The sequence below is a fragment of the Oncorhynchus mykiss genome, chromosome 10 (assembly GCF_013265735.2).
Source record: "Oncorhynchus mykiss isolate Arlee chromosome 10, USDA_OmykA_1.1, whole genome shotgun sequence".
In the NCBI taxonomy this organism is placed as follows: Eukaryota; Metazoa; Chordata; class Actinopteri; order Salmoniformes; family Salmonidae; genus Oncorhynchus; species Oncorhynchus mykiss.
Window position 1 is genome coordinate 8,628,971 of NC_048574.1, and position 11,487 is coordinate 8,640,457.

The 11,487-nt window shown below is 44.4% G+C and overlaps 2 protein-coding genes across 2 annotated transcripts; both read right to left on the minus strand.

Moving 5' to 3' along the window:
• Window positions 1–330: 330 nt before the first annotated feature.
• nipal4 (NIPA like domain containing 4) lies at window positions 331–6,989 on the minus strand. The gene is made up of 6 exons (XM_021617427.2): window positions 6,525–6,989; window positions 5,057–5,317; window positions 2,715–2,771; window positions 2,206–2,296; window positions 1,760–1,920; window positions 331–1,462 (listed from the first exon to the last, which is right to left on the minus strand). The coding sequence occupies exons 1-6, from the start codon at window positions 6,562–6,564 to the stop codon at window positions 864–866; spliced, it is 1,209 nt and encodes a 402-aa protein (XP_021473102.1). The 5' UTR covers window positions 6,565–6,989; the 3' UTR covers window positions 331–863.
• A 1,713-nt stretch (window positions 6,990–8,702) lies between these two features.
• LOC100136703 (preproinsulin 2) lies at window positions 8,703–9,932 on the minus strand. Its single transcript, NM_001124670.1, is given in 3 exon segments — window positions 8,703–9,002; window positions 9,274–9,460; window positions 9,868–9,932. Coding segments are annotated over 2 exon segments (324 nt in total). The 5' UTR covers window positions 9,449–9,460; window positions 9,868–9,932; the 3' UTR covers window positions 8,703–8,853.
• Between the last annotated feature and the right edge of the window lie 1,555 nt (window positions 9,933–11,487).

Genomic DNA, 11,487 nt, shown 5'->3' on the forward strand with positions numbered 1-11,487 from the left:
CGAACAATCTTATTCACGTCATGTAGCCGATTGCTTCAAGCAAATCCGTGTACTGTGTGGCCACACGGCGTGTGTCCGCACGCTGGTATTAGGCTACAATGGGCCTATTGAAGAGAGCTTGACGGTTTCTTTTTTGGGGTGTGGCGGTTTAAGTAAACGTGTGCTCTTGCAAAAGCTGCCATTGTTTTGAGTTTTGAGACTTTAGCTTGGATCTTAATCTCTATGTTATCATTTAAAGGTGCTATGGTTCTTACTGAGTATGAACATCTCAATCCCCGACCTGGGCTCAACTGTAAGAGCTGCGGCAACAATACTTCCTCATCTCTCCACTGAAAAGGCACACAATAGAACATTTTTTATTGAAATGAGTGACAGGCAACAGAAATATGAAATGTAGTCAACATCTTAAAATGCAAAGTATATATATATATAAAAATAGCCCTTTTTAAAATGCCTTGATGAATCACAAACATTGGTCTTCAGCAGCAGTCTACATAGACTGCAGCGTCATCAGCAACCCGCATGGTCATTAACTGAGGTTAAAAAACACCCACAAGTATAAACAACTATATAAAATGTAATCTATTCTCTGGCACCTTCATAGACAAAGGTCCTCAGTAGCTATTTAGCATCCTGGAGCATCATAGACATAGTCAACAACAGCTCTGGTCACAAATCTACATAAAACTACCAATAAAAAGACTAACAAATACATATTTACATAAGTGAATGTGCTAAGAGTTCTCTCAGGTGCCAGTCTCTCAGCTGATGATGAAGATCCTGAGTGCCAGTCTCTCAGCTGATGATAAAGATCCTGAGTTCCAGTCTCTCAGCTGATGATGAAGATCCTGGGTGCCAGTCTCTCAGCTGATGATGAAGACTCTGGGTGCGTCTTCTCTCATGGGAGGCAGGCTCTCCATATTCTCAACGAGGATGTGTTTGTCCTCCCGTTTCACCTCCAGCGGCTGACACATTCTGCTGGCCAGGCCCTCCAGGGTGACGTGGATGTCTTTGAACAGGTGCAGCATGGCTACCCCTAAGATGATGACCAGGAAGCCCCCCACGGTGCCCACCACATCCACACCAGACATGGTCCCCCACTCTTTAAACAGGATAATGGAGGTGGTGAGCACCACGGTGGTGAAACACACGTAGTAGATTGGGTAGACCAGCAGCGTGTTGAAGGTGTCCAGAGACTTGTTCAGGTAGTTGACCTGGACCACGATGGAACTGACCAGTGACACCAGAAGGATCCAGGTGAGCGGGTGACGCACCACGGCCGGGTCAGAGGTCACTGTGCGGATGGCGATGCCCAGGCCCTTGACGGAGGAGATGGTGAAGGCTCCCAGCAGGGAACAGATGCCGATGTAGACCAGGATGTTGGTCTGGCCCACACGGGGGGAGAAGTAGAAGATAAGCAGCAAGCAGGCCACCAGCAGGATACTGGCAAACACAAGGAAGCCTAGAGACACAAAGCGGATACACAGGAGCCATTGAAGTGAGGCTTGACACAGAGGAGAGAGGGAGATAAGTGTTTCTCTAGGGTGTGGTGGAAGGTAGTTAGGGAACAGACAGGTGTTATTCCCTGGTGCATATGTACCGCCTGTCCTTCTGTCTACATATTTGCTCAATAATGACGATAGCATCTTTGAAGTTTCTCTACTCTAAATGACATGTTCATTACCTCATTGTTGCACTGCCCTTAATAAAAGAATTGCTGTGTGAATAATTCCTATGTCAATGAATATAAACAATGTACCTGGGTCAAGCAATTTGTCAGTCATCTGCTGCAGGGTAGTGACTTCCTCTTCTTCAGGTGCATGGATCACCATGAGAGTGCTGCCCAGTATGCTGAGCACACAGCCCAGCTTCCCCAAGAGATTCAGTGTCTCCCCCAACAGGTAAGAGGACAGCACTGCACTGTGTCCAGAGAGAAGCCACAATGACACTCATTTGAATATTAATGTAAACCTGTAGAACAATGACTTCCATGTGAGGATACACAGTATCAACACGAACACAAAACACACACACAACAGCTCCTGAAAGTTCAAATAAGTTTCCGCGTACACCAAAATAAAGGGTGCAAAAATGACAACAACGGTGTGAGATTTTACACAGTCATGGAAAATGAGAAACCGGAGAGAGTATAAGTACCTGTATGTGAAGGCTGTGTGTTAATAGACAACAGAGAAGTAAGGGTACCTGATAAGGACACTCAGGGCGCCCAGAGGAGTCACCACAGTAGCTGGAGCAAACATGTACGCTGCAAAGTTGGCAACCTCACCGGCACCCACTGTGAGAGGCAGGACATAATGCAAAAACATTGATGTAGTCCTAATCCTTTACGGTTCTTGGAGACGGTTTCTTGGCTGTCCAGCTCGCTAATGATCACTAAACAGTCAGGGATCATCGAAAATTCCCAAAACAATGGCTAGAGGAGAAATGTTTACTAATTTTGACAGCAAGAAAATCTAATTATTAATTTTTTTAAATGTAAAATCAGTGCGGCCCTCCGGGAACTCAATGAAGACCGAATGTGGCCCCTGGGGGCAAAATGAGTTCAACACCCCTGGGATAAGGCTTATAGTTCTACTAGCTACCCAACAGAACTATGATAAAACTACTGGTATTCCCACTTTACATTATAGTGCTTGTGACAAACATTGAGGATAGATTTAACAACAACAACAACAACAACAACAAAACCTCACTGGTTAGAAGTCCACTCCACCATAGCCAGTCTTTTAAATATCCATGACCACCTTCACCTGCACAGAACACAGCAAACAAGGCATTCATTAGAATAGAAGACAAACAAATCAATAACAAATCAAGTTGTTTCTCGTCCTCAGGAAACCCTGATATTCAGGACAGCTTGTTTAATCAAACGTTATATAACTGACAAGAGAACGAGTCTTTTATCAGACTGTGTTTCACCGTTTCGGTCAGGGTTCATGTCCAGTATTTAGATACTACAACAACCTTTAAACAGGAACTGGATGTACTATTCACTATCCATACGGAGAGCTGAAATATCATACTGTTGGGTCATAGTCAAATCAAATCCAGGTTTCTTGGTCGCCTACACAGTTGTACAGGATGTTATCGCGGGTACAGCGAAATGATTATGTTTCTAGCTCCAACAATACAGGAATATCTAGCAATACAATAACAATGCACACAATAATCTAAAATATTTTTTTTATGTTTTAAAAAATGAAGACCTAACAGAATGATAAACATCAGAGTCATAAATAAATATATATGTATGTGAATGGTATGTATCTGAACAGGAAATGGTATGTAATAGCAGTAGTTATGATTAGAATGCAGTGTATACACTGAGTGTACAAAACATAATGAACATGCACCATGACATAGACTGCAACTCAATATCAGGAAGGTGTTCTTAATGTTTTGTACACTCAGTGTACATATAAAGTGGTAAAACAGTATGTTAACAGTATTAAAGCGACCAGTGTTCAATGACTATGTAAATAGGGCAGCAGTCTCTAAATAGCAGGGTAGAGTACTGGGTGGTAGCCGGCTAGAAGGGTGTGTAAGATTCAGGACGTGGTAGTGGGTGGTAGCCGGCTAGAAGGGTGTGTAAGATTCAGGACGTGGTACTGGGTGGTAGCCGGCTAGAAGGTTGTGTAGATTCAGGACGTGGTACTGGGTGGTAGCCGGCTAGAAGGGTGTGTAGATTCAGGACGTGGTACTGGGTGGTAGCCGGCTAGAAGGGTGTGTAAGATTCAGGACGTGGTACTGGGTGATAGCCGGCTAGAAAAGTGTGTAAGATTCAGGACGTGGTACTGGGTGGTAGTCGGCTAGAATGGTGTGTAGATTCAGGACGTGGTACTGGGTGGTAGCCGGCTAGAAGGTTGTGTAGATTCAGGACGTGGTACTGGGTGGTAGCCGGCTAGAAGGGTGTGTAAGATTCAGGACGTGGTACTGGGTGGTAGCCGGCTAGAAGGGTGTGTAGATTCAGGACGTGGTACTGGGTGGTAGCCGGCTAGAAGGGTGTGTAGATTCAGGACGTGGTAGTGGGTGGTAGCCGGCTAGAAGGGTGTGTAAGATTCAGGACGTGGTACTGGGTGATAGCCGGCTAGAAAAGTGTGTAAGATTCAGGACGTGGTACTGGGTGGTAGTCGGCTAGAAGGGTGTGTAAGATTCAGGACGTGGTACTGGGTGGTAGTCGGCTAGAAGGGTGTGTAGATTCAGGACGTGGTACTGGGTGGTAGCCGGCTAGAAGGGTGTGTAAGATTCAGGACGTGGTACTGGGCGGAGTTTGGCTAGAAGGGTGTGTAGATTCAGGACGTGGTACTGGGTGGTAGCCGGCTAGAAGGGTGTGTAGATTCAGGACGTGGTACTGGGTGGTAGTCGGCTAGAAGGGTGTGTAAGATTCAGGACGTGGTAGTGGGTGGTAGCCGGCTAGAAGGGTGTGTAAGATTCAGGACGTGGTACTGGGTGGTAGCCGGCTAGAAGGGTGTGTAGATTCAGGACGTGGTACTGGGTGGTAGCCGGCTAGAAGGGTGTGTAAGATTCAGGACGTGGTACTGGGCGGAGTTCGGCTAGAAGGGTGTGTAAGATTCAGGACGTGGTACTGGGTGGTAGCCGGCTAGAAGGGTGTGTAAGATTCAGGACGTGGTACTGGGTGGTAGCCGGCTAGAAGGGTGTGTAAGATTCAGGACGTGGTACTGGGCGGAGTTTGGCTAGAAGGGTGTGTAAGATTCAGGACGTGGTACTGGGTGGTAGCCGGCTAGAAGGGTGTGTAAGATTCAGGACGTGGTACTGGGTGGTAGCCGGCTAGAAGGGTGTGTAGATTCAGGACGTGGTACTGGGTGGTAGCCGGCTAGAAGGGTGTGTAAGATTCAGGACGTGGTACTGGGCTGAGTTCGGCTAGTGATGACGTTAAAAAAATGACTGTCAGTAGATACCCATCAGAACTTGATTCTATATAAAACTTTGATCAAAATAAGGACAATGCCCTCCTGTGGTGTACTGTGACTTGTCTTTGTGTTTTTCCACATCATTAAACAGTGAAGACCCCCACCTGCTCTGGTCTGTCCATTATTGGCTAGGCGAAGCAGGGCCTTCTTCTTCAGCATCACACTTCCTCCAATCAGGAAGGCCGACAGCACCGCCAAGGTCAAACCAGTCCAGAAGTTATAGTTGGTCCAGTTGTTGCCGACGGCTGACAGCCCTGTCTCTGTGGCATTGTGATTGTCAGTGAAGGAGGTGTTGAGGAGGTTTGCCTCCCCGTTGACTATACACACCGCAGTCTGAGATGGACACAGTAGCCTTATTATGGAACCTGGAAAAACAAGCAGAGTGAAATCACTTTTAACATTATTGCTTCATATGAACTGGGTGGTTGGAGCCCTGAACGCTGATTGGCTGACAGCCGTGGTATATCAGACCGTATACCACCGGGTTTCACAAAACATTTATTTTTACTGCTCTAATTACATTGGTAACCAGTTTATAATAGCAATGACACCTTGGGGGTTTGTGGTATATGGCCAATATACCACAGCTAAGGGCTGTTTCCAGGCACACCTACACTACACCTGCTCGGGCCTTATAGCTTTATGAAAGCTATTACGCTCTTATTGTGTGATCACCATGTTATTTCTAAGTAAATACCTGGACATTTATGTACAATAAACACTATTAGAACATCTGGTGAAGAGAAACCAATCCAAAACACACAGTGGTAATGGCCTACATAGCAGATTGCTTAACCAGGTCATGTGTTGACTGATTACTATTATGTCACAATAGTAATATCCATGGCAGTTAGAATGATACCAGTGTATTCACGTTGTATGTTATCAACACTAACCTATCTACACAAAGCCCAATTAAAGATTGGAATGGTCAACTAAAATTAGGCTCAATTTCTTTGGATTTCATTGGGACAGAAAATATAAGAAGATTAGATAGCCTACTTTAGAAATCCACATGACATTTCATGTTTAGTGAGACTGGCAGATTCAATACATGACCTCACCATTTGAACAATGCCCCCGCATTGGCATGGTGCAGTGACATGTTCTCTCTGTCAACAAAGGTGTTCTATTCACACACAACGGAGATTACAATTCTCATGAGCGTAGAAATCATCAATTATATGGACATTTCAAGTGGAATGACCTAAAAAAAACTGGCTTTGGAAATTAGCTCATTTAAAAGTAGCTCAAAGACATGAACAACCCCACTTGATATTCTAAAATATTTTCAAACAATTGCTTTTAAAATCATACATTTAAACTGGCTTTGTGTTCTGCTCCAGGTGAAGACGTTTAGAAAATCATTTCTGACAATATCATTTTTGGGCTATTAAGTGTATTTACGGATGCCAACCCATGGGTATTATTGTCTGTAATACGCCCTTCGTGAATAAGCCTGCTGTTGCTATATCACAAACATAAAAAAAAATATTGTAGGCCCCCATTTCCCATTAAATAACGTAGCCTACAATAATATGATGACATTGAAGTATTAGTCTATAAACGTACCGTTTCGGCATGAATCCTTAGATAAATGAACATATTGCATTGTGTTGATTTAGGCTAATATCCAATAAATCTCGAAGTAGCCGAAAAAGTAGTAGTAGGCTAAAAAAGAGACCGGTAAAAGTATCCGTTCCCAATGTGATCGTTCTTAATTCCACGCATTAAAAAACAACGTTCGCAGAAACGAATCGATCCGACCGATTATTCACAGGGGGCGTGGGCACACAAATCAAGTCACCCTGACCTGCTCAGGTGTACGTCTGGCCCGCCCATTACCTCCGTCAGCAGCTCTCTCATTGGCCTCGAAAAGAGCAGGCGACGACGCTGCGCTTTCACTACTGATCAAGGGCACGTCCCTCTGCTCAGACGTTGCTGACGCCTACCAGATCTTACAATGTCTGGATAGGTAATTTACCTATCAACTAGCTAGCCAATGGTTGACGTGTCCATCGAATTAGCAAGGGAGAATGTTAAAGCAATCTGGGCTGCTTTCAGTACGTTTTTACATTCTGGAACATTCAATTGAACTGAAACGGTGCTATACTGAAGGCTCAGTCGAAAAAAAACGGGGAGGGGGTTTCGGGGACTCTGGCAGCATGGCAATCACACTTTAAAAACGACACTTATTGCGTCAAGCCACACCTCGCCACACCCACCAAACGGGAGCAAACGTACCTCAAAGTCTGTTCAAGAACGTACAAGGAAGTTGTGGATGTTACATTGCGATAACATTTACAGATGTTATCGCAATGTACCAAACGTTCAGGCGAAATGAACGCACCTCTGAACACCCGACTGCACAGTCGATGACGTTACCACAACCATTGGTTAATGCATAGGAGAACGGCCCTATACTTTGCAGGGTAGCCTAGTGGTTAGAGCGGTGGACTAGTAACCGAAAAGTTGCAAGTTCAAATCCCTGAGCTGACAAGGTACAAATCTGTCGTTCTGCCCCTGAATAGGCAGTTAACCCTAGGCCGTCATTGAAAATAATAATGTGTTCTTAACTGAATTGCCTAGTTAAATAAATTACAAATTAAAAAGAAAGTCTTCTTTATCAAATTAGTTATATTTACAACATTTTAGGTTGTTAATATAATTTAATCATATTGATCTAAATGAACTGTACTGTATATAAGTACATTAAAATGTAAACATGAAGTGTGTAAAAAGTATTGTTGTTGTCTCTCGGTGTCTTGACGATATATGATTCTTATCTTATTCACATTTTTTATATTTAATGTTCTTACTGTTCTTATTTTGTTCTTGTCTATAACTGTTGTGTATTTTGTCACGTGTTTGATGTGGACCCCAGGAAGAGTAGCTGCTTGCATGTGCAACAGCTAATGGACATCCTATAATCTAAACTATACTCAACTAAAACCTCTCGATTCATTCCATTCATTTTTTTTTTGATGTGATCGTCATCTCTGTTTTATGTCTCTGTAAATCTGAGGGAAGACTGACCCCTAGTGTCCACTTTGAGAAGCGCAGATCTGTAGGACTTCATCATACAACACAATGTATGCAAGAATGACATTATATTATCCTCCTAAAACCAAACAATTCGTTTTTGCCCAATCTAATGGATATTAGGTGCTGTGGGATTATTTAAGATATTCTTTGAAGAGGTAGGGTTTCAGATGTTTTTGGAAGGTGAGCAGGGACTCTGCTGTCCTAGCTTTAGAAAGAGACTGGTTCCTCCACTGGTGTGCCAGGACAGAGAAGAGCTTGGACTGGGCTGAGGGGGAGCTGCCCTCCCGTAGTGGTAGGAGAGCCAGAAGACCAGAGGTGACAGAATGGAGACCCCGAGTTGGGGTTTAGGGTTTGGGCATAGCCTGAAGGTAGGGAGGGGCTTGCTGCTCCATTGGCAAGTACCACGGTCTTGTAGTGGATGCTAGCTTTGACTGGACGCTAGTGGAGTGTGCAGAGGAGCAGGGTGAAAGGGTTAATTAATTCTCCTAACCTGCTACAAAAAAAGTCACTTCCAGGCGAAACTCTTTCGAAGTGGCGTGAGAAGAGTGTTTCTCGTGCCCATTTTGTCTGCATTACAATATACATTTACAATAGTTTGGTTTCAACCCAGGATAATGAGAAAATCAGAACCACAAATTGAACAGAAGTCATAGTAGCCTACTCCAAACATAAGGCCCATTTACAAAAGGAAAACAAAGTGCTTGCTCATTTCACAGAACTTTATTTTCTAGGAAAAATAAAACATGTCTATGCCATTTCTTGTCTGCACTTGAAGCCTTTTCTTTGAGACGGGGATGATGCCTCTGCGCATTGGAGAGTGGCAGAGAGAAGAGCAGGCGTAGCGGTGAGACAGGCCTCAGTTGCAGTAGTTCTGCAGGTCGAAGATGTTGCAAGGCTTGTGACAGCACTGCTCTACAATACCTCTCTTTACTATCATGTCCATCTGGTCTTTGAACGGGTACTCGGCAACTTCGTTCTCCTGGGACGATTTTGGAAAGAGAAACCCTGCCAGAGGAGAAAGGCACATTGAGTGAGTGCTACCTCATAACATCAAGCAGCATATTGTATGGACTACTGTCCTTTTCTGTGTTTCATCATTGCCTTCCCCATTCAGTTTCATATTTGTAGTTTCTTCTAAGTGACCATGCGTTTTCTAAATGTCATTTCGACACACATACACACAAAAACAGGAAAGTAACTCGTGGTCTTAGATCAAGTTGAGTTGTCGAGCAGATATGAAGTCTTTTGAATTCAGACAGTGCTAGAGGTGTCTTACCTGTTAGGGGATCCACATCTCTCTTTGGGTTGTAAAAGAATCCTTTCTCTCCACACACCAGATAGAGGGCGTCCACCAGATGAGAGCCACACAGGTGTTGGGCAGCTGCAGCGTCTGCCCCAGGGTAGAGGGCCAGCAGCACCAGCAGAGATGCAGCTTGGAGCCAGAGGGCCATGTTGATGATGGGCTGGAGGAGGGAAAGACAAACGAAACAGGTATGTTAACACTGTGGGAGTTTCATGCAGTGCACGAGAAACATCTCTATTCTTCTAGGAGTGACATTACTCCTTCTGTGTAATGCTGACGACACGACCCATATTCTGGTGTAATATTGTCATTCAGCATGTTCTAAAAGAAACCATAGCCTTACATCAACAAAACTACTATTTCCATAAGCACTCATACAGGAATAGCTCACTAGATGAAGTAAAATACAGTTGTTACTGACCTAAATACATTTGTTCAACAAAAACAGTAAGAGTTCCAGGGTTGTTTTCAGATTCTAGTCCCATCTACATCCCCAAGATCTGCCACCGTAACCCAACTGTGGTTCCCAACCCTCCAGTGAAACACAAAGAGACCCCCGGCTCTTACCTGTGGAGGTGGTGGTGAAGAAGCTCTGTAGAAGAGTAGCAGAAATGCTGAAGGAAAAGTTGGTTGAGGCAGAACACCAGATTCTCCCCCCATTTTATACCCCTGGAGCAGGCAGGCAGGCCTCGGGAACAAGGGTCCGTGGTCTTTGCCAGTGTCAGCGGAAAAGAGAAGTTGCTCAATAAAATCTAACGGTAAGTGGCAATCCAATTGTTCGCCTCGTTAGGCATGTTTGTTTTACTAAGTGACATCAGTGGTCCAAGCGGAGCGCCGGTGAATCGGACGTAACTGATGTGACCTGTGTCTGAGATGTACAGAGGATCCCAGGGATTGTTGGCTTGCGTTTGACCCACCTGTTCCCGCTTCAGACACACTAAAGAGTATAGTAGCTGTTTGTTTAAAGAAGGTAGCTAGTGAGAGACGGCTTGTGGCTCAATGAGTGTCCTAAGCAACAGTTTTTTGGTGTTGAAGGTACTTACCGTGTCCTGTTGTGATGTTAGTGGGATGTTTCATGTTGACACATTAGCCATTAGCCGACCTTCGATGGAAAGAGTCATTCTTTTTTTTTGTGACAACTTCTTCCATGACTCACTTATGTGTTGTGATGGTAAAGGCAATGCTATAGAAATGCTCTTGGATCAGTTACTGTGACGTGAGATTAACGTTACATAACTACATTTTGTTAGTTCTAATGAAGCAACGGCCATATTGACCCCACAACCTCAAGTATTCTGATTAAAAAGTGTTTGTGCAGTGCGTAATTATTTATTCTGTATTCCCCCGGTCTACCTCTAAAGAAAAACTCTAGATTGCACAATGCTATCCCCAAATGTGACAGTCTTATTCTAGAGGTAAAACTACTGCAAGTGTTGTATCCAGATCCCCTCCAGTAGTACTGCTGTATCTGGATCCCCTCTAGTAGTACTGCTGTATCTGGATCCCCTCCAGTAGTACTGATGTATCCAGATCCCCTCTAGTAGTACTGCTGTATCCAGATCCCCTCCAGTAGTACTGCTGTATCTGGATCCCCTCCAGTAGTACTGCTGTATCCGGATCCCCTCTAGTAGTACTACTGAATCTGGATCCCCTCCAGTAGTACTGCTGTATCCGGATCCCCTCTAGTAGTACTGCTGTATCTGGATCCCCTCCAGTAGTACTGCTGTATCCAGATCCCCTCCAGTAGTACTGCTGTATCTGGATCGCCTCTAGTAGTACTGCTGTATCTGGATCCCCTCTAGTAGTACTACTGTATCTGGATCCCCTCTAGTAGTACTATTGTATCTGGATCCTCTCTAGTAGTACTACTGTATCTGGATCCCCTCTAGTAGTACTACTGTATCTGGATCCTCTCTAGTAGTACTACTGTATCTGGATCCTCTCTAGTAGTACTACTGTATCTGGATCCCCTCTAGTAGTACTACTGTATCTGGATCCTCTCTAGTAGTACTACTGTATCTGGATCCCCTCCAGTAGTACTACTGCTGTATCTGGATCCCCTCTAGTAGTACTACTGTATCTGGATCCCCTCTAGTAGTACTGCTGTATGTGGATCCCCTCTAGTAGTACTACTGTATCTGGATCCTCTCTAGTAGTACTACTGTATCTGGATCCCCTCTAGTAGTA

Coding starts and splice junctions, on each gene's coding strand:
- nipal4 (XM_021617427.2), bottom strand. CDS start 6,564: ATGCAATATGTTCATTTATCTAAGGATTCATGCCGAAACG. Junction 5,318..6,524: donor TAAGGATTCATGCCGAAACG/GTACGTTTATAG, acceptor TTGTTTTTCCAG/GTTCCATAATAAGGCTACTG. Junction 1,463..1,759: donor TGACAAATTGCTTGACCCAG/GTACATTGTTTA, acceptor TTGTGTCTCTAG/GCTTCCTTGTGTTTGCCAGT.